This window comes from Lates calcarifer, linkage group LG16_LG22 (genome assembly GCF_001640805.2).
Source record: "Lates calcarifer isolate ASB-BC8 linkage group LG16_LG22, TLL_Latcal_v3, whole genome shotgun sequence".
NCBI lineage: Eukaryota > Metazoa > Chordata > Actinopteri > Centropomidae > Lates > Lates calcarifer.
The window spans coordinates 13,626,438-13,649,697 of record NC_066848.1 but is presented as its reverse complement, the minus strand read 5'-3'; the positions used below and the strand labels follow the sequence as shown (position 1 = coordinate 13,649,697).

Below are 23,260 nucleotides of genomic sequence, written 5' to 3'. Positions count from 1 at the left end.
ATATTTAACTATATATGTGTAGACAGCTGCAGCTCATTATCAGGAGTGTAACAGTGAAGCCTATCAGTCCTGCTGCTTCACTTCAAGGTCTTCCATTATAGTTTCCTGGGAATTAAAACTGCGGAAGTGTGGGTCGTGTTATTATTCCCGGTAAATGGACTGATGACTTGATAGTGCCCTCTCCTGTACACTCAAAACACGCTAAAGAGTTTGTGATGGACTCCTGACGTTATCTATAAACCACTGAACAAACATGGATGAGCACCACGGGCCAGCTCGCTATGTCATATTACAGAACAGCAGTCTGTGGTTTATGGAACCCTGATTCACCCCGCAGCGCCATGACTCTTTACTTTTTGGATTCCCTGTCAGGAAAAAAAAAAAAACTGGATGTGACTCTCTCTGTAGGCGGGACTTAAACTTTAGGAACTTAGTTCGAAAAACTACATCCAACAGTGGGTTTTTTTCTCACTGGGGGAGAAGCAGTCGCCGGTTGTTTTAGATCTGATCTTTTGGAGGAATACCGCTGCAGTGCACGGTACTGATCTGCAACCAGCCGCTGTGATGGGTCTGATCACGTTTACATGTGCGATCGTTACTAGAGCGTTATTTATCCTCGTCGCCCTGGTCGGGGTCTTGAGGGTGACATGGGTGAAGAACGATACCACGTACTGGTTCCTGACTTTCCTATTTCTGCCTCTTGTCGTTGAGATGATAGTAACTCTGAAGAGTCGAAAGGGACAAGATTACAAATGGTAAGATGAGGTGCATGAAAATAAGTCTTTGTAAATATGTTGTAATACTGTAATTAATAATATAATTAATAATATAAAGGATGCATTAGGGAAATTAACGCCTTGAAGGTAACCTTTGTATTTTGGCCTACAGCTAATCCCACCACAAAGTTTAATAGATAGCTTTACAGTGTAATGCATAAATGCATTAAGCATTTGTCATCTCTCCCCTACTTTCATCCCTTCCCCCCACCTCCCTTGGTACCACACATCCTGCTTGTCCCACTGCTGCTATTGTTTAACCACTCCTGGGACAGTGAGGATGGGGTGGTACCCCATAACTTTTCAACAATCTCCCTCCATGGATCAACTTAATCTTTAAACAATAGTCTCTATTTCACTTTCTTGACATGTACAGTTAGTTGTTGTTTCTTAAAATAACAGATTCCAGAAACCTGTGCAATACAGTATGTTAGACTCTACATTTGTTACACAGAGAACTATTTGCTTTACAAAAAACAGATGTTTGCATGGGAGTATCCTGAGATATTCCAAGGTGACAATGAAACACCCAGCTGTATTTTTGTTATTGATTAATCTGCCTATTATTTTCTCAATTAATTGTTCAGTCTTTAAGATAAGTCCAAAAAAGCCCATCACAACTTCCTAGAGTCCAAGGTGGCATTTTGAATTTGGGATATTTTGCCAGATTAACAACTCAAAACGCATACTGTACGTGTTACTGTAACATAAGACAAAATAAATGGGGAAATCTTCCCATTTATTTTCGCTCAATTTCACTCGATTGACTGTTTGACTCACGAAGTAGTCATTCAGCTCTACGCAGCCGTTATAACCACTAAGCAGTGCTAAATGGATAATGAATTCCAGGGGTCTTCATGAAGTTGTTTTGATTTGATTGTCTTCCAGGTTTTCTCCCCCTATCTTTCTGTTTCTCGTCAGTATCATTCCTTCCATCTGGCTCCTGGAGCTCCACCACCAGCAGAACAAGACCAGCGACCCTCAGGTATTCAATGCCAGGAACACAAAGTCTTAGTCAGTGCGCAACTTTCCAAAACATGTCATCTAATGGCAGATGTTGGTCGGTGGGAGGGCTGCAAAACTCCAACTCTGCAGTTCTGCGTTTTGAATGTTATTCAAGTTTTAGATACAATGAATAGTCCAAGTAGTTTGTGAAATTCAGTCTGTGAAAAGCCTGTATCTTTTTTCAGTGCAGAAATCTCAGCTCTTGGGATAATTTGCGTGACGAGATCACTCTGAACAAGACCATGGGAAACTCCACTTCGTACCAGGACTACCTGAAGGTAGGACTGACAGACTGAACAATGTATTTCTCTTCACTTGCCTCTTAGATATTATATATTCTCTTTTATGATACGTCTGCAAAGAACAGAAACGAGGAAGAAAAATGATCCAGTTTTTATGTGTAGGGCAGTGAAGGTAACCATGAGCCCCAAAATACAGCAGCAGAGTGATGTAGATTTCTCAAGAGGTTTACTCATGTCTCCTCATGCGCATTGTTATTTCTTTTTTGTCATTACATGTTGTTCTCTTTTACTGTGATTCACAGTCAAGTCACAGCTCTGTCTTGTCATCACATATGCATGCGCGTAACCTCCCACAGCTCAGCGTTTTTACCCTCCGTTTTTCCAAGGCTTAAACAAACGAAATTAGCTTCACAGGTGCTGATATGTGGATTCTTTAAAAATCAGTGAACAGAGGCAGGCTAGCTGTTTCCCCTGCTTCCAGTCCAGCCAAGCTAACTTCCTGCTGACAGCAGCTTCATACTGGATGGACATGGATGTGAGAGTGGTATACGTGAAGTCTTTCCAGTCTTCTTTAAAATTGTGGTTCAGTGTTCCTGTCATGACTAATCTAGTCAGCTGGTACAGAGCTAAAACATCCCTCATTGATTTTCTGCTTTGCTGCCTCTCATTTTTTGTGACGCTTTGTTTTTGCATATGCAGCATTGCTGTTTCCAACTTCATCAGAACATGATAGAGAGGGTTTGTAATCGAATTATTTCAATTACAGAATCATAAACAATAAAGATACCTCACATAGACACAAATATATAGATACATAGCCTATATACCTTCATTCAAATTATACTTTAGAAACAATAATAATATATTTTGCTGATGCACTGTGTTGACAGAAAACAGGAAATTGCAGCTAGTTACAGGACAGTCAGAAAACCAGTGAGCTAATCACTTGACTAATGATTGTAGTACTCCTCTCAGTTGTATGGTGAAATAGCTGCAGCAATATTTCTCTTTTTTTTTTAAAGCCAGATGTGAACTCAGGGCCTGCTTCAGTGACAAGAGTTATCTAAGTCATAAACCTGATTAGAGGTCAACGTCGGGGTGATATGGGATCCCTAGGGAGACTTACTTGGTAGCTGAGCAGCTGAGTTTCATACAGATAATTGCCAGTTTAAAATGAGTGGAGAGGAGACAAACATGAACATCAAGGGATTCAAAAGCTGGATGCGGCATCAGGGCCTGAGGCATTCAGTAAGGACTCGTCAATGGGAAAGATAAAGGATGAATACAGGCCTTGATTCTGGGAAGGTCCTCCTCTCTTCCTCATCTCTGCTGGAGATTTTGGTCATATAAGGTCACCAGAACTAAAAGGGGGCATACATTGTCTGGACTTAGTGCTCTAAAATCTGCATGTAGAGAGAATAAAAGAGGTCCAAGAGTTGACCCCTGAGGAACTCCACGGGTCAGAGAAGCCCAGTGAAGCAAGCTGTCAGTAACACACACAAAGAATCTGCATTTTTATAAGTAAGAACAAAACCATTTACTGTACCATATATCCCAGCCCATATTCTTAGACCAGCTAGTAGAAACAAGGTACAGGAGAGTGGAGCAGTATATCACAGTATAACAGGCATAATTTCTGCCATTGATAACAAACATTACTGCCTGAAAATTGGCACGGTCATTAACATCAAGAGGAAAGCATTTAATATGCTGTTATATAAGAAAACAGGCCACCACCACACCCATTTAGCCTAGGAGAATTAGAAGGGTCAGAAGAAGTGGCTGCATGCACTAGTATTTTACTGTGTTTTGGTTGGAACAACGTAACAAAACCAAGTTGTGCAATATAATGAATCATTAGAGGATAGGGCTGATGATATTATAAGTTGTTCTTATTGTCAACAAATCCCATCAAAAACAATACCACAAAAAATGAATTCATCCCAGTAAGAAGAATTGTCTGCATTGTCAAAGCCTGATAAAGCTTATTTCTCTTTGTCATAGATACTCACTGGCTCCCGTTTCAGTAATGCGAAAAAATTGTTTTGAAAGTATATGTATATATATTTAACTGTTTTTAAAGATTTACATCTTCAGTAGGAACCAGTGGGCTTGGGGTTAGGAGCCACCAACAGTGTAGGGAAGCTGGAAAGTATTGAGAGACAGATTGTTGGTTCAGGGTTTTTTGACATTAAGGAATAAATAAAACATCACCAGCTTTATCCTTTATAATATAAATTATATAAAGTTTATATAATGACTCATTAGATAAGGACTAAGACAAAATCTTACAGGTTACATAAATTGAGTAAACCTCTTACTTTGTCAACAAATAAATAACTAACGAATCTTTCTCCCTTTTCCAGAACATTGAGGTGTTGTTTTCAGCTGTCTGTCCCAACAACTGGATCCTGGCTCTACATCAGGTCCTGCTTATCCTCCTCATTGTGGGGAAGTGGCTGCTCCCCCTGGGAGGCGGAGTCACCCGTGACGAGCTCTCGCAGCTTCTCCTAATTTTCGTGGGCACGGCGGCAGACATCCTCGAATTCACTAGTGAGACGCTGTCAGATGTCAAGTAGGTGGCTGATCACGTCACTTTTTTTTTTTCATGAATTATGCTTCATAGTTGCATGTATGTCTACACTGGCCCTGTGCATGCATGTGCATATGTTCACACTTACGTATAAACAACAGACTCCAGCACTTTTAAGGTGAAGTTACCCAATCTGTGTCAACATATCCTATCCCTAAAATGTTGACATTGTATTAATGCATAACTGAAAAAAGCAGAATCAGACTGACATTTATTGAAGCTCATGGAACTTTCTTTAACTATATTTCCCATTTGCCTTTTGCAGAGAGAACAGTCCAGAGCTGGTCTACATCATCTTAGCTGTATGGACTTGGAGCATGTTGCAGTTCCCCCTACATCTGGCCGGTCAGTGTGTGTGTGTTTGTGTGTGTATGTGTGTGTGTGTGTTTTTGTGTTAAACCAATAACTTTGGTGCGCATTAAGCACTTACAGCTGTGTGTTGTTGCACATAACCTCCTCCCAGTGTGGGACAATATAAACATCGTGTTTAGAAATTGGCAAAACATCACTAAAGTCAACGGCATCCACAGCAGAGCTGCGAGTAAACAGTGAACGTTAGTTTAGCTGAAATCACTCGTTCTTCTATCTCCAGCTATGTCAAATTATTAACCCGAAAAGCTTTTTTTACTTCCCGAGCCTGGAAATATACCACAAGTGCGTTATCAGAGACATGGGAAGGTCCTGGCTTTCAGGCCCTTAATTCTAAAAACAGACTTTGCACAAAAAGAAATCACTAACAGGAAAAGTATATTTAAGGAGTTTGTATAAATGCTGAAAGGTTTTAGAAGGAAAATCCGGTCTCGCATGTTCATTATATAAATAGATTCAGACAGACTAAGTCTCCACTTCTGATTGTGGCTGATAAGGGGAAACCATTATCAGGCGAGGCCCAAATGTCAGATGTCTTTCTTAAACTTACTACACAGAAAAGAATGTAAATCTGCCTGCACACGTCTAAGGGAACAAAGGATCAGGTTTCATGAAAGATAGAACATTATGATATGATTAGAAACAGCAAACTTTGTTCTTAGAAAAGACAACCCCCCACTAACAATCTGAATTATTCATAAATCTTTAAGGCCCTTAATAATTTACAAATGGAAGTTGAGATTCTTAATTATTATGGTATGTGCGTCCTTACGGTCATAATGCATTTAGAGCACTTAGTGCTTGAAAGCATGATGCTCATTTGTGAAGCTGCTTTTCCTTCAGTGTGTACAGTGTGTGTTTATGTTTGTGTCTACTCATGTGGGTGTATCCTTTTGTCAGTGTGAGCTTGCAGTCTCGTCCAGTGTGTTTTAATACTGAGTAAACACAGAAAAGTGTTGACATATAGGTGCAGCATGTTCACATATCTGAGTTTCAAAGTTCATTCTTGACTTTGGAAACAGCAGATTTAGTAGCTGCTCTGGAGCTTTCACTCATGTCACATGATCTTCATCAGTAGGTTTAGTGTGTTTTTTTTCTTAGCTGCTGTTTCTGAACTGTGTAACCTCTGCTTCAACTTCACAACTTCAACTTGGCAAACTCCATCAACTAATAAAGACCATGTCATATGACCAAAAGCACCTGAGCAGCTGCTAAATGGACCTAACTTTTCTTTCTTGCATTGAGGTTGTGTTGTTGAATGTTCATTCGTATTCTACGTGTGGAACAAAAACTGGGTAGCACTGTTGCCTCACAGCAAGAAGGTTCTGGGTTCAACCTGGGGCTTTTCTTTGTGGAATTTGCACGTTCTACCTGTGTGGGTTCTCTCCAGATGCTCCGGCTTCCTCCCCCAGTCCAAAGACATGCATGTTAGGTTAACTGGTGACTCTAAATTGATTGTCGTGTGAATGTAAGTGTGAATGGTTGTTTGTCTATATGTGTTGGCCCTGCGATGGACTGGCGATCCGTACAGGGTATAGCCCATCTCTCAGCTCCAGCCAACTCACGACCCTTAACGGATAAGCAGTATAGATAATGGATGAATGGAACAAAAACTGATCTTTTAGGATTTAAATATAAGAAAGATGGTGACCAGTTATTCAATTTATGAAAGTTTTTCAAACGGGTTTAAAGGGTTAGTTTACCCAAATCACAAAAAATATTTTTCCCCTTACCCCTGCTGGTAACAAGCCATGCAGCTGGGTTTTGGATTTATCCAATATTTCAAATCTAATTGTCTGGTAGGAAAGGCTTATATTTTGAATTAGACAAAACGAAAACCACTCAAACAGGAATTACAAGGACTCCTTGCATAAAGCCTTGCTACAATGTAAAAATTATTATTATTACTTATTTCTTAGCGTATTTTACAGTGACATATAATACAGATTGACACACTGGAAAAATCTTTCACAACTGGTGCTAGCAGGGTTACAGGAACTTGGTCCTAAATGCAGACACCAGAGGTAAGCCTAAGGGGGTCAGTGATTTATTATACAAAGAAAACAAAAGACTTTTAAGAAGGGTTGAGTCATGGAGGGTTCCAAAAAATTTAAATACAGCAAAGGCAGGAATCCAAAGCCTGAATAACATGCCAAGAAAAACACAAGGGAAGGCAGGAATAACCAAGAAATACAGCACACAGCAGCAAGCATAAGGTTCCAGCAGGGAACAGAGTAAGAAAACTGGCATATGTAGTGCTACGATAATTAGTGAATGAGGTTCAGGTTTGGAGGGTGCAGGTGTGTGGATGGGCGGGGCCATCAGGTGAATGGGAACAGGGAGGAAACTCCGAGGACATCTGGTGGGTGGATGAATAATGGCAAGTCTGAGGGGGAGAGCACATGGCCTGGGAGAAACGAGAAGGGCTGGACACAGGGGAGGAGGCAGATTGTGACAGAAGCAATGCATCAGATGTAATGATGCATTGCTGAATGATGCATCTAGCTGAAGCAAATTTGTTCCTGGTTAGGCTTTTAAAGTCAGGTTAAAACAACTTATGGATACAAAATAAAGTTCATTTGTCTCGGTTGACATGTTTGGGGCTACAACAGAATTCATTTGTTGAAAAATGTAGACCAGTCCAGCCAAAAATAGCAGGAAGTACTGGTATAAAATACCAGATAACCCCTGCTCTCAGTGGCCATATTTACGACTTCCCCAACGTTTCCCCCAGTTGATTTCTGCCATCAAATTCTTGTGTTTTCGGCTGTCTTTTTTAAAAGTGGTGAACTCCACACCAAGTGGTGAGGGTGAGGACGGCGTCCAGGAGCCTTCCCTCTTGGCCAGACACAGCACGGACATGTGGAACATCGTGGAGGCCCTGTTCATCCAGGACGGGCCTTTTCTGGTGGTCAGGCTCACCGTCATGACCTACTTCGGCGTCTTACACCAGATGCTGGTTTTCTTCGCCATTAAGAACTTCCTGGTGGTCATACTGAACTTGTACAGGTTCGCTGTCATTTGCCAGGACGTCAAACCTTCCACAGGCAGCGCCGTCCCATGAGTTGGACGAACCAGCTCTGGGTGGGGGAGACAGGAGATAAACACCCAACATTTTACAGTTATAGTGGACAGGCAAAAACTGCAACTGGACCAGGAGAAGAAGGAAATGCCTGCTCTCTGTTTTCTTCTTACAACGTACTTGACTCTGAGGAATCAATTAGTTCAGAATAATAAATGCTGTAGAGAGCAGAAAACTGTGAGCTACCATTGTCTTTCACTTGCAAGGCGATGAAGTTGTCAAATTCACATTCCACACTTGACTGCCTAGCATGATTTCGAAGCTTGTACTTCACCTCATTTACATTTCAGCCCCTCTGAACCTCAGGCCACTACACACACACACACTTAAATGTGAAAGCACATGAACACACTGGGCTAAAACCTGGTTTGAGTGATATATGACAAGGCCTTGCTGAGAGAGCAGGCAGGGGACACAGATATGATCACATAATCAGATAATTCACATTAGTAAGCCTGTAAGCAAAATACAGTGTATGAAAGTAGTCCTAAAGCACAACAATCTTCTGATCAACGCAGCTCCTACAGTAACTGAAGCCTGGCTGCTCCCTAGATAAGGACTGGACGGTGTGATGCTTGGCATTTTTTATTGAGCAGAAGTGAGGGCAGGAAGGAAGACAGAGAGATACAAGATGACTGATTAGGCTTTTCAGTGTTGAGGCTGAAAACCATTTCCCTGGTCTTCATTGAGGCAGGAATCTAGAACTGTGACTGTGAAAATATCCTATCTTACTGGCTGTTCGACAAAACCACCATATCAACACTGGACAAGGATTTAGTTTCGGTGAAGGGGACCATGAATTCTTTTTATCTTTTATATTTAAATGGGCAAGAAATCAAGACAAGAGGGAAAATATTATCTTTCCAAACTCTGGCTGATATTATTTTGTACCTCTTGTATAATCGCCCTTCAAAAAAATATGAAACACTGTATTCACAGGTCAAAAAAAGTCATTGTATTTGTTATCTCGAAGTGATTCAATCCTCACTGTTAGTCTTGGCTAATGCTGACTGACAGTTGTAACTTAATGAGATGTTAGAGAGTAATTTGCATTTGTGCAATATCTTTAAAAATAAAGAGACTGTAGATGCATAAAACTGCACTCAGGTAAACAGCCCAGTTTGAGTTTGTGTGTGACATACCCTTTAAAACCATGAATTATTGTGGGCTTTATAATGCCAAAGAATCAGTATTATGACTCCCTGGTTTATGTGAAAGCATTTAGAAGCCAACCTCAGCACAAACGGTGCATTGTAACTTGCTTATTGTTTTTGTCATGTTATCTTTGTTATCTTTTTACTCTTTTTTAAAATCCCAAATATCCCTAAAGTAACATCATATCCAAGGCAGCCAAAGTCTTATTTTTACCATATCATATAATGATCCATACCATTGTGTTTTTTCTCATTACTTAAAAGTATGTCATTCTAATATAATCTTTACACACACAATAACATCAAGATGGACATCATTACTTTATGTTTATGTGTTCTGTAGTATATCTTGTCATATTTTATATTAGCATCTAAAAAAAATTTGATCTTTATTGTTGCTAATGTGCATTAATGTAAATGTGTACTTGCCCTCTGAGTGTATTTGTTTTAATCTAATCTTGTTCTTTTATTTCTGATTCTAAGAATAAATCATGTGAAGTTGAACTGCTCGCCTCCCAGCACCAGATGCTCTCAGTGTTTCTGATAAAATTCATCTTTAAAGTCAATTTTCATTGTGCTATTTGAACCCTGTTGTGCAGCAAATGAAGTATCCACAAACACGTCCCACTGTCTCCCCCCTGTGGACATCAGAGTACTAGCAGTTGAATTGCTACTGTCATCTATTGGCAGCTTTTGACAGTGAATCAGTGACAGACTCTGTTGGCTCATGCAATTTTTATTTGAGATATTGCATCAGAGTCGGTTTTATTTGAATGCAGACAGGCTCACGGCTTTAGCAGCCACAGATTGTATCTCAGTGTCATTGCCAATATGGTCTTGTCTCTTTGACACAACCTCAAATTTAAAATGGAGAAATTGAAAACTACATCATGACCACAGACTCTGACAGGCTTACTGATACAAACACAAACACTAGACGGCATTTATGTCATTACTGTCTTTCGATCTGTTTACATGCAGAGATTTATTAACACAGGAGTAAAGCAGTGCTAGTTTCTCACCTATACTGCAACTCAAACTGTTTAATCGTGCATGTGAATATTTAAGCGTCACAGCAGAAGTGCACATAAAAACTCCAGGGCTATGCACATTCTGAACATCTGCTAATTACAAATGAAATAAAAGGCATGAAATACAAGTGCACCAATACAAATACTAACAATAAAGAGTAGTCTCAAAAAGGGAAATCAACACAAAAGGGGCTGAAATAGTGATTGTTAAAGCAGAATGTCAAGGATATGACAATTAGGTCAAAGAGTTATTGCCATTGTGGTCCTCTATGTAAAGGCATAATTGGTGCAGTAGTCTCAGTGCTTATGCGACATCATACTACCATCAAATCCACACAACAAATGCAGTATGTCTCATCAACAATAAGGTCAAGGATTAATTTCCCACCATTCTTTCTTAACCCAACCAGTTGAGACAGATGGCTGTCCACCCTGAACCTGGTTCTGCTCAAGGTTTCTGCCTCTTAAAAGTATGTTTTTCCTTGCCACTGTCACCTAGTGCTTACTCATATCACCCAGTGATTGTTCTTAAATAATGAGAATCCCTGTCATAGCGTTTTTGACCACTCCCTGTACAGATGAGAAGATTGTGTTCCAAAGAAGTGCAGCTTTACTGTGAACAACAGCAATAAACATTTAGATGTTTTGGCGTAAATGCATCATTAAGAAAACGTGGAAGGTAGAAAATTACAGAGTTAATATCAATCAGTGAACAAGCGCAGGGTGATATGACACTACATGCAACAAAACAACAAACTTTGCCATATCAGTTGTAGTAAGGTAGCTATTGCTTTAATGTGTGTGTGTGTGTGTGTATATATATATATATATGTATATGTATATGTGTGTGTATACTAACTATGTACTAAATAAACCCTTTAATTTAATCAAATGGATTAGCCAAATACAGGCACTCCAGTTTGTTTATTTTATCCATAAACTGTTTTTCAACTTAGTTTCCCGAAAATGTACTTTGCCTCGTACCAATATTGCAACAGGTGGAAGTGAGCCATTGTTTTTATTACTGGATAATCTGCCAACCATTTTCTCAATCTGTCCTTTTGTCCAGAATATGTCAGAGTAATGAAAAATACCCATCTTAATTTCCCAGAGCTCAAAGTGGTGTGTTCAGATTCCTTATTTTACCAGTCCAAAATCCAAAAATATTTATTTTAATGAACATGACAAAAAAATCCCCACATTTTACAGACTTCAACCAGAGAATTCTTGGCATTTTACTTGAAAAATGATTGAATATAACTTCTGATGTGATTTGGCCCTAAATAAATAAAAACTGACTTGACAAGCCACAATTTAACTTTCTGTCCAAAACTGTGAAGGTTACTTACATTAAAAAAAAATGCAATGGTATCTTATTCCATCATTTGCACCATAGTCTAAAGGAACAAATTCCGACCTGATGTTGGTCCTGAACCTTCGCAGGCACAAGTCGGTGTCTCTGACTGAAATTGGCATTTACTGTAAAGAGAAGGAACAATGAACAATACTGAAGAAATAGCCTGCTATGATTTTGTGAATTAGATTTTTTTTTTTCTCAGGAACTACAGGTCGAGGTGGGATGGGTGTCGTCCTGTGGCCACTTTATGTACTGCATCACCTCACGGTCTCCATTTTCTCTGCCTTCCACACCTTTTCTCTCACACCCTTCCCACTCCCATGACAGTGCGTGGCTACCTGTTGTAAGCCCGGACTTAAAGTTTATCATCAAAACATTATATGTGAATTAAGCCATAGATTAAACAGTCGCTTCAACAGTTACAGTGTGTTTCTTTCTTGGTGTAATATGACACAGTTGAATGGGGCTGGGCTTGACCTGACTCAGCTTTTACAGACAAGCCCAGCCCTTCAGGTCCCGAAACAGGTTGCATTACACACTCGGGTGGGGCTTCTACTTCGTATCCACACTACACCCTCTGGCTCTTTGCGCAAAGACGCACAAGGTTCTTAAATACTCGGACGGACTACACACCGCCGTTGCCAGCCCGTCTATCCTTCTCCTCCACCCTGCTTCGTTACACTCCGATCGTCGGTCATGTTTCGCTGTGGAATCGCCTACCCCCGATGCAGGTGGATCGTGCCCCTGCTGCTGCTCTTCGCCATTATTTTTGACATAATCGCCATTGCCGCCACGTCTGGATGGGTCGAGGACGAGGACGCCAAGTCTCACTACGCCAGTATGTGGAGCCAGTGCCGAGGGAGGAACGAACACTGGGAATGCAAGTCGCTCATGGAGTTCTGTAAGTGTCGGTTTTACGACTACACGTTAAGCGCAATAGGTCAAAACAAACACCTGAGCGAATGGCATGAAAACAGAGAAAATAGATGATTTAATTGCGCAAACAGCACACACTGACTCAGTGTGCATGACTTGATGAGATGTAAAATTCAACACACATATTCGAAGGACTCGACCTCTGTTAACAACAAAAAACTCCAGACTGAGGAGGGGAGGAAGGCCCACTGTGTACTATCAGTCAGTCAGGCAGACTGAACTTTGGTCTTCACTATAATTAACTGCTTTTTTTATCATCTCCAGCCGGGATACACACAGTAGACATTAGGGAGGTTTCTTGTAGGTGGAATAGAAAAAGACTCCTGTGAGTTTTCAGTGCCAGGAGAAATATTTATTGAAAGTTCTGCCTCTTTAAGACAAGTTTATATTGTTTGTGTTGCCCAGTGACACAGACAGTACTAAGTGTTTCAGGGGGCTTACCTACAACAGCAGTGACTCCTACAAGGAAAAACAAAGAACAGGAAGAAACCCTCCAAGAATTCAAATAGATGTACCCCCTCCTTATATGAGCCACTGTGCAGTAGGAGCTAGAGGTAGAAAATGACAGCTAAAGAAATTTGTGACAATTGTTAGAAAACCTCAAAACAGAAGAAGATGGAGTCATTCTTTTTATACCTACCTCAGATTTGTACGATCAAAGAGAAATCGACCCAGTTAAAAAGTCTTTACTCTGAAAGTACCTCTTCTTAAAGCCACGACTCTCACAAAATATGCCACACTCTCTCTCTCTCTCTTTATCTGATTTTAATATACACTGTAATTCAGAGTGAGCTTCAGGCCAGCATCCTATCAGACTGATTCAGTAATACACTGGATAAAATCTTATGAAACAGACAGTGGCAGTGCAGTTCCCAGCTGTTAAAGCTTTATTCATATACTTAAAGTCATCCTGTTGCTGTATTTGTTCTTTCTTTTAAAACTTTTTTGTCAACAGGCAGAAGATTAATTTTTTTAACAAAACAAACAATCAAACAAACAAACAACAAAAAAAAAAACCACGACAAAACAAAACATCCAGATGTGTGGATTCTCATTGGGTTTAAAAAAAACGAAAGTGGTGTTTGGTGGAGCTTTAAAATCACGCAGCACTCGTAAAACTCACAGAATTTAGTCTGTATTCATTTGTTGGGGGCAAATACTGAGGAGCGCTAAAACTACAAATTCACAACTACAACACCTCAGGCAGATTTTAAATATTTTGAATATTTTGTGACCGACACAACTCAATAAGAGGAAGGGTGGTAGATTTTAAGATAACTGAATATTTGTCAGGCTTGGTAACACAGATAAGGTTATTTACAGACAAACTGTTAATGTGTTTCTCTTTCAGTGAGGACGTCCAACCAACAACAAACTGAGATATGTTAAATAAAAACTGTGAACAGAACAGACTTCTGTTCTCACTCTCTCTCCTTCTCAGGTTGTATTTGTGTTGGTCCACACCCAAAGTCACAAACAATGACAGTACTGTTGCCCTTATCAGACTCTATGCTAGTTGTGTAGCAGATGGCACGTAGCTCCATAATACTCTGATCTGCAGAGATGACTTTGACCAGTTTACACACTCCTATTGTTGACAGCATTTTGTCTTTCTCTGCACAAAACATACAATGGTAATCTCATTAAAGCTTCTGGTGATCAGAACTCTAATGACCCAGTATTCTTGATAGCAGTTAAGGTTTTAGGATTGCTATCTATGGCTGCTAAAACTCTGCACTGTTTTAAGTTGTTACTACATAACCCGAGTGATAGCCTTGAATCTCGGCCACAATGCTGTTTGAGACATCCAATGACATCAACTTGGGCTCTAAAACATTGTGATGGGAGTAATCAAGAAAAAAATGTCATATCAAGTGCCTCAGTGCAATGTTCCCTATGTGTCTGTATGTACCAGCTTCTCCAGTTCAGTTTCAGTTTTCTGCTCCCTTTTCATATCACTGTAAGTTGAGTATCTTTGGGTTTTATATCGCTGGTCGGACATGTGAATACATCACAAAACGTACTAAAAGTACGTACGTACTAAATGTCCCTCTTAAGTTCTCATAATCTAAAGTGTCATGGAGGCAGTGCCACAGGTCCAGTCTGCGTTGCGTTTTTAAGGTATTTCAGGCATTTTCTGGTCTCATTTGAAGTTTTAGATCAAGAAGTTTTGTTCTTTGTCCGAGCTTTGTGCTGCTGTTTTAGCCATGTCTTCTTTGGTCTCAGCAGGACTGAAATAGTTGAACAAAAGACACCCACAGCTGCCAGAAGACTACTGGCTGGATGTTTGATACATTTTTGCCTTAAGGTTCCTCTGAGCATTCTTGTATCATGGCTCTGGCCTAGAAACTTGTGCTGGTCTGTCGGTGAACTAAAAACTGAGGGATCGAACGTGACCGGCACATCTGATGTGTGCGGATGTAGGACATGGTGAATACTGGCTTTGGACCAAACAGACTCCCTGTCATGGCGTTTTTGACCACTCCCTGTATAGATGAGAAGGTTGTGTTCCAAGGAACTGCAGCTTTCCTGTGACAGGAATAAACATGTAGATGTTTTGGAATAAATGCGTCATTAAGAAAACATGTGGAAAGTAGATAATTATGGAGTTAATATCAATCAGTGAACAAGTGCAGGGTGATATGACACTACATGCAACAAAACAACAAACTTTGCCATATCAGTTGTAGTAAGGTAGCTATCTCCTTAATGTATATATGTGCGGGATACGTAAAATGTTAAATGTGCCAAAATAAGCACCTTGATTTAATCAAATGGATTAGCAAATACAGGCACTCCAGTTTGTGTATTTTATCCATAAACTGTTTTTCAATTGAGTTTCCTGAAAATGTACTTTGTCTCATATCAATATTGCAACATGAAATTACCCAGGTGGCAGTGAGCCATTGTTTTTTTTTTTTTTTTTTTTTTTGCCTGGTTAATCTGCCAACCATTTTCTCAGTCTGTCCTTTTGTCCAGAATATGTCAGAGTAATAAAAAATACCCATTTTAATTTCCCAGAGCTCAAAGTGGTGTGTTCAGATTCCTTATTTTACCAGTCCAAAATCCAAAAATATGCATTTTGATGAACATGACAAAGAAAATCCCCACATTTTACAGACTTCAACCAGAGAATTCTTGGCATTTTGCTTGAAAAGTGACTGAAACAATTAGTCAGTTCTTAAAATACTTAATTTTCTGTCCATTGCCTAATCGTGTAATTATTTCCGTTCAGAAAAATATACAATTACAGGAGATGATAACCACATCACCCACTCCTACATGGATGAATAAAGTCATTACTCACTCACTACCACCTCTGTCGCTGAATTCCAGTCAGCTGAATTGAAACTGTGAACGCAAGCACATAGATAACAGAGAAACAGCACATTTTCAAGTATGAATTAAAACACTGGCACTGTGTTTCCAGCTCTCAAGAGCTGCTGGCTGGGCAGGTGTCCAATTAAAATCTTTTCAAGCAAAGCGCAGGGTGTCAAGTCGATTCTTGTTGTCTACATGAAAGCCTTTTTCTAAGAGATTTGATGAATATTATCCTTGACTGTAAGACCCAGGGTGGAGGTTTTTAAAAATCTCCCCTGTTGTTGAACAAACACACTTGTTAGGGCCAAGGTTTCATACAATTCATGTGAGGGAGTCGGTGTGTGTTGGTTGGGAACATGTTCCTGAGTATGTAGTGACTGTGTAAAAGTGTAGGAGTGCAGCCTAATCTCTGTAGTTTTCATCAGAAGAGGAAAACAGATGTCAAACAGCTGGACGACTTCAAGTAAGAGTGAATGGGACAGGCAGCTCTAGCGTTCACCCATGACACTCAGGCACACACCCAGATCTTTGCACAGTGTAGCCTGTATTAAGTAACAGTAATAACATTCCTAAGCTTAAAATAAAAAACAAACATACCAGCATGAGGACACAATGCAGAAGTGGAGCCCTTTCCGTCCTTTGTTTTGCACATGGAAATGCACATTTAAATTTGAAATCCAAACTCTTGCATGTCCACCTCCTAGTTTGCTTCTAGTCTCTAGTTTATGACCTCAAAAGTGAGGTGAAGACACATCTGTATTAAATTAAAATGTTTTTAAATTCACCACAGTGCATAGGATGAATTATAACTGTCTCACAAAGCCACAGTTGGAATGCTACGATGATTATATTCAGCATTTAATTTGTTTGTTATTTTCACATTCCTTTTAGGAGAACAACAACCTTTTGCTTTAAACAGAAATAATCTGACTGAGTCTTCAGTACGGTATTTATGATATCATGCCATGACATGATTGGTTTTAGCTGTAAGTGTTATGTAGCAGTCCTGCTTTGTGGGAAAGTCTGAATCTTCCAGGACAGCTGAACTGGACAATCTAATCTGGAAGAGGGATAATTAAACAAACTGATGGTGGCTGGAGTTTGTCAAATTAAATAGGGTGTTTTTGTGTGTGTGTGTGTGTGTGTGTGTGTGTGTGAGGTGTAATGTCATTGCTCTGGAGTATAGAGCGATGATATTACAGTCATTTGTATTTGCGTTCATGTAATTTGATTTTATAGAATCATAGAGTAACAACAGTGTTCTATCACGATCGTGTCTTCATCAGTATGCATATTAAACTTTTAAAACAGCAGCACGTCATACAAATCGCATTTGTATCTCATGTCTGCATTTTACGAGCTGTTGCTTTAAAACCTAAAAATAAGCTAGTTTTATCGCGTTGAAGCTCAGGATAAGTCTGAATTTATTAAACTGATCCTGACAAGAATGGACTGAAAAGGAACGGTGTGTTGCTAGAAGATTTAACCAGTCAAACTAGTCTGATATGTATCTGTATTTGCATAATGAGAGAAATGCCTCAGGCATAGCTAGGTAGGGCATTACTTGAACACATACACATACACATACGCACACACACACACACACACACACACACAGGTGTTAATAATTTAGGGTGTTGGCTGTTTCAGTTACGGTGAATTGGGTGTAACAGCGTGCTGAAATTCACAGTGGGCTTGGCTGTAGTTATTCCATTTATAAAAATGTTCTGTCTACATAAGTGCATGTTTGATAAGTTGTTGTTTTTGTTTTAGAGGCATGAGATGTTTCCTAGCAAAGATTTCTATACATTGTAAAAGCTTCTCTATGTAAAGCAACGGTTTCAAATCTGCCAAACATTTCAACCCAAAGATCTACAAGTTGCTTTTTTTAAGCTGTATCGATGCTTGAAGGTCTTTTATAATTATAGACGCCATGTCTGCAGAATACCAAAGAGTGACAAAGAAAGCAAGGGTGTGGCAGGCGGATGGAGCAAATAGACAGCTCTTCTCTGACTCGCTCCTTATCAACTTGAACCACAGTGCACTGGTGGAATGTGCTGTCATGTGTCTGTGCTGTAAGTGCTGAGAGAGTGAGTGAGTGAAAGAAAGGTCATTAGGGCTGCAACAATGACTAAAGACCATGTAGACACGTTACACAATAGATGACAAATTTTAGTCCCAGACAAAAAGCTAAAAAAATTCCTAAATCTGAGAGCAACCTACAAATGTATCAGACAGAAATTCTTACGTTATTATTAAATCATACATAAAATATAATTTAACAAGAAGTGGAAATGGTAGTATAACAAGAAGAAAGGAAAGACATGCCTGTATTAGTAATGCACTGACTTTAAAATCATCTTTAGTTTCCTTTATAGATAACTGAAACTTCCATTCTATTAATTTCTAGCATGATTTAAAGAGAGAATCAACTGTAAGTGTTGAACAAAATGTAAAGTTAGGTTTTCTGCCCAGAGAAGGTGTGGCAGGTGTTCAGAAGAACTTTAATAAGAAAATCAACCTGAAACAATAAAAGTGAAGGGGACAAAAATAGGATTTTGAAAAGTGAGCGTGGCATGTTCCCCCCAGCTCCAGTGGAAATTATGTTCTTTCTTCCTTCCTTCTACTCAGGAGAATCACTATTCTTTCATAAGAGCAGTGTCACCATTGTGTAAAATCGTATAATGTGTGCCACTAATGTTTCAGAACAGATATGACTTTAAGATTGACCACTAGGTATTGGGTTTATCCACTGCGTTTGAAACATGAAGAGGCCTAAATATCATCATGAGAACCTTTTAATTCCTAAAAGCAAGCATAGTAAGTGTTTAATATTATTTATGTTTGCTAGCGTGTAAGTAATGTGTTTGTTTGTGTGTGTTGGACTCCAGCTTGGGCCCAGGCAGTGGCTGCTCTGATGATCATCGGCCTCCTCATCCTCATCGTCGCTTTCATCATCTCCTGCGTGGCTCTGTGCTGCACGCTCAACATCACTCTTCTGCCCTTCATAGGAGTGCTGCTGATTGTTGTTGGTAAGATATACACACTCTACTCTTTACTGAAGAAATAGTGCTTTCACAGCTGTGAGTGATTGGGACATTGTTTATTGACAGAAGTTGTTACTGAATCATACAGATTTAGTTTTTATTGTCTGTTGAGCCACACACTAAAATCTAAGAGGCTGATATCTCACAATCTTGGCACACAAGACTGAAACTCTGCATGATACCACTTGTGGTAACCAGGGCTGGGTATAATACATACAAATTACCTAAGCCAAACATTGCTGAGCTGTACGAAAAGTTGTCATTAATGACATAAATCAGATACAGACATACTGCAGTAGGCATCAAGAAAGTATTAATATGTTAATTTGTGATTTGGTGAACCAAACCTGTATGTTTTTTGACTTCTAAAAACCATGTGAAGATAGTTTTGTGTCAGTCAAATCTGGAAAAGATGCTGGTCTTCATTCAATTTGAGAAAAGACTTTAAAATTAACTGTAAAGTACATTAGGTTTTACTGTTTGTGTTTTGGGAATGTGCGTGTGAGGTTTCAGCAGACTGTGAGAGTCATTTAGGTCAGGCAGAGAGACAAAGGTAACAGTAGAGTCTCTCTGTAAGAGGAGAGGGGTGAAAGTCGAGGCTAGAAAATGTAGTGCTGAAGTGTGCACGTCATAAAAAGAAGAATGCGTAAGAGAGAGGGGAAGTGGAGAAAACAGAATGGGAGTCGGACATTTAGTAGGGAAGGGTGTGATGTTACTGTGGGAACGGCTTGCTTAGTCTGTTTACTGAGTCACTCACCCCATGCGGAGAGTCTGAGAACACAAGTTAGAGCCAGACGCAGAAACCAAAAAAAAAAAAAAGAAAGAAAAAAAAAAACACTGGCTTTAATGACCATACTGACAGGTAAAACAGCCAGTCATAATTCACAGGTACTGCGATGTCTGTTTTAGATGTGCCCGAGGGAGTTTTGTTTAGTTTGCACTTGCCTTGCACGTCTATAGCTAGTGAGAAATTTGGCACTTGGGTGAAGTGATTCATGTGTCAGACAGAATTTTGAAAGGAGAAAATTAGACAAGAATAATCAGATGACTTCTGAACTTACAGTATCCACCTGTAGTGCTTTAAACTCATCAGTGCCACACTTGTTCAAATGTATTTGATCTGTGGATCACACAAATCTAACTGAGATCATTGTATCTCAGTTATATGGTGTTTATTTAATTGAATATTTGAGATATTTTGCCCATTATTTTATACACTATTCCAAACTTTACCCATATATAAAGGTATCTGTGAAATGTTGGATTGGATTGGATTCTTTCATTCGCCACTCATGATAGTAAACTGAATATCTTTTGAGTTTGGACTTTTGGTCGGACAAAAAAAGACGTTTGAAGATGTCGCCTTGGTCGGTGGTGCCATTTTGTAGACGAAATGATTAATGGAACGATCAAAATTGATTGCTGAATCGATAATGAAAATAATCGTTGCAGCCTTCAGAGGCCGAAACAAGCAGATAAAGTTGTTTGAGAAAGAGCCACTAATTGTCAGCTTGTTTCTGACGAAGTCTGAACCTGCCCTCTGTGAAGCATCACACCTTGCTTTTGCTAGAGGGCATAAAGGGTCGAGCAAAAACAGTATGACTGTGACAGAAAAACTGCATCGTAGGACAAATCAGTGTCACACTTTTCTGGAGAAAAACTGTCTGGAAGATCTGATGGGCAGCCATCAGTGCCAACGCTGTGTTTCAGTGGCATATCTGGTGTCGACTCACCGCACCAAGATGTTGATATGTTGATGTAACTCTTACACACTTGTGTGAAGGTATTTCCACACCCTGCTGTTAGCATCAGTGTAGTCTGTTTTTCCAGCTAGCTGCATGACTGACTAATGTTTTTCAGCATCCCATTTCCCTAGCTCACTGAGCTGTGCAAAGAATTTTGTTCCTAACCCAATTTTATCTCTCTCTCCCTGCAGTGATTCTTCAGGTCATCGCCCTCATCATCTACCCTGTCAAGTTCAACGAGCTGATCTTTGAGGGTCACTATTACTACACCTGGGCCTACGGCTTCGGCTGGGGCGCCACCATCCTCTGCATCGGCTGTGCCATCCTCTTCTGCTGCCTGCCACGCTACGAGGATGAGCTGACTGGCCTGGCCAAGACCAAATACATCTATTCCTCAGCTTAAAGACAAAGCCCTGTGCAACCCACCCATTTGCAGCCATTTTCCAGTTTTTCGCCCTGAGCTGGATCTGTGCTGGCCATGAAACATTTTTACACTGTACCATTTCACCAAAGATTCCACGACAGCTCTGGTTCAGTTAAATTTGGTTCAGCAGCGGGAGAAAAAAAACGCTCCTCCACCATCCGAGAGCGAAGCTAGAAGCGAGGGGTGATTCATACAGGAAATGGACTGTGATTGGATGTTACATCTGCTTTAATGTACAGACCTCAATTTTAGATTAAGTCAGCAACATAAATGGTCATTACAATATATTTTTTTCACATTCTGCATTTGAGCAAAGCATATTGCTCATTTTAACGTTTTAACCTGTAATTCTCAATGCAAAGTCACCTAAGTGCACTTAACCTAAGAGATGTCATTAAGTGTAAAGCATAGCTTTAGCCTGCTTTATCTCAGATCTCTTAAAAGAGCAATCCAAACTAAAAAAAACTGCACAGGATGCAAAAGGAATCATTAATCCTCATTTGGGTTTGTCCTGTGTGTTAAAATGACTTTTCTCAATTTTCCAATATGTGTCTCTCAGTCTGTGTTGCTGTGCAGAAGGTAAGAAGGAAGCAAAGGCTTGGACCCAGAAGCTGAATGTAATCTATACATATGGAAATGTATATGTAGTTTAACAGTTGTTTTTGCACCCCTCATATGCATGTTTTGATCATTTTCATCTGCTGTCTCCAGAATTTTGTATTCTTATTGACCATTCTTATTACCAAATGGGTATAACTGTGGGAGTTTGCTGTGCTGTCTTTGCATCTGTTTTGAACACTACACTGCTAATAATACACTTTGTGAGTAGTCACAGAGGTTTGATGGTTATGATATGATACCAAGGAAGAGGAGGTGTTTGAATTGTCTGATTTAGATAAATTTCCACCGAGCTCTCTAGATTTATTAAAAAAAAAATATATATATATATATATGTATATATATATATATATATATATATATATATTTCCTTCAAGAGAGACCAGGGTATAAAATCCCTTGACATACTGTGTGTAAAACTTGTGCCTTACTTTCTTCAGTTTTCTGTCGTTGAATCCCTGAATATTTTATCAAACAGGTCAGTCTGGTTTTACTGACTTAATGACACGTTCAACAGTCACATTTCTGTTTAGACCAAGTTCATGCCCAAACAAATCATTTTGTTGTATTACATGAGAGAGAGAGGTCCACAACTCAAATTATGCTTTCAAGTTGTTTATGCAGCAAATTGCTTCATAAACTGCTATAATTTAAATTTTATTTTATAAGAATAAAGACAGTTTGAGGCAGGTTTGCACTTGAAGAAACTCTGCCTGTATGTCCCAGAGGTGAGGTGATAAACCTTTATCTACAGGCATGAATCTGTTTGCATCGCCAGCATTTTTTAAATCACTATTAGTCACTGTGTGGGTATATACTGTTCTATAGAGATAATGTCTTATTTACTTTTGTCCACTTCTGGAAATCACCCAGCTATTTTTCTGCTGTAGTATGAATTGATTATTTTTGGTAGTCTGTGAATTTTTATTCAATAAAAAGTTTCTTTTTTGATGAGGTTCCGTTTTCTGGCTATTTTTTTTTAAATAATGCAGTGATGTTTCTGTTTGGAGGGATAAAGAGGGTAGATAGAGGAACAGAAAGCTGGGGGAAAGACCGATTAAAAAGGAGAACATGAAAAAAGGTCGTGGTTTGTGTGCATATACTGAATAATTTGTCAAATGTTCATCCTGTTGATCCTGTTTCCACTTTGCATTAAGGAATAAAGATGATAAAGTTTCTTAAGGGCCACTGCAGATGAACATCAAAATAAATATATAAACACCCAAAAGATGCAGGTGAAGCCTGCATGCACAGTCCAGACCAGTCACACATATTTTTGTTCTGGGATTCAGTACATTAAATATGAAATAAAATACTGGATGCTGCATTAAAATTCCAAGTCTCAGCTTTAATTTAAGTACATTTATGTTAGTATAGGTATAACCCTTTTAACAAGCACTGTTGTGTCCAAAATACAAGGGTTCAAAAGCAATTGGACACCGCTAGTAGATGCAGCTGTTTGTCATTTCAGCATTAGTTTGTGCACAAACGAGCTCAGAGGTGACTGAGGGTTGACCGTTGCCTTCAAGATTGAGGTGGAGTTCACTGTCATCATGAGGA

At 39.5% G+C, this 23,260-nt stretch overlaps 2 protein-coding genes across 2 annotated transcripts; both read left to right on the top strand.

Moving 5' to 3' along the window:
* Positions 1-241: 241 nt before the first annotated feature.
* LOC108897426 (transmembrane protein 26) lies at positions 242-9,725 on the top strand. Its single transcript, XM_018697037.2, has 6 exons — positions 242-755; positions 1,665-1,761; positions 1,967-2,059; positions 4,390-4,598; positions 4,882-4,961; positions 7,769-9,725. The coding sequence occupies exons 1-6, from the start codon at positions 565-567 to the stop codon at positions 8,047-8,049; spliced, it is 951 nt and encodes a 316-aa protein (XP_018552553.1). The 5' UTR covers positions 242-564; the 3' UTR covers positions 8,050-9,725.
* A 2,404-nt stretch (positions 9,726-12,129) lies between these two features.
* Positions 12,130-22,656, top strand: perp (p53 apoptosis effector related to pmp22). Its single transcript, XM_018697032.2, has 3 exons — positions 12,130-12,510; positions 18,758-18,898; positions 20,850-22,656. Exons 1-3 carry the CDS (start codon positions 12,306-12,308, stop codon positions 21,059-21,061), a joined length of 558 nt encoding a protein of 185 aa, XP_018552548.1. The 5' UTR covers positions 12,130-12,305; the 3' UTR covers positions 21,062-22,656.
* Positions 22,657-23,260: the final 604 nt, after the last annotated feature.

Bases quoted from the DNA above. Each gene is read 5' to 3' on its own strand.
- LOC108897426 (XM_018697037.2), top strand. From the start codon at position 565: ATGGGTCTGATCACGTTTACATGTGCGATCGTTACTAGAGCGTTATTT. The intron at 1,762-1,966 runs GTATTCAATGCC...ATCTTTTTTCAG, and splicing joins ACAAGACCAGCGACCCTCAG to TGCAGAAATCTCAGCTCTTG. The intron at 4,599-4,881 runs GTAGGTGGCTGA...TGCCTTTTGCAG, and splicing joins GAGACGCTGTCAGATGTCAA to AGAGAACAGTCCAGAGCTGG.
- perp (XM_018697032.2), top strand. From the start codon at position 12,306: ATGTTTCGCTGTGGAATCGCCTACCCCCGATGCAGGTGGATCGTGCCC. The intron at 12,511-18,757 runs GTAAGTGTCGGT...GTTGGACTCCAG, and splicing joins CAAGTCGCTCATGGAGTTCT to CTTGGGCCCAGGCAGTGGCT. The intron at 18,899-20,849 runs GTAAGATATACA...CTCTCCCTGCAG, and splicing joins AGTGCTGCTGATTGTTGTTG to TGATTCTTCAGGTCATCGCC.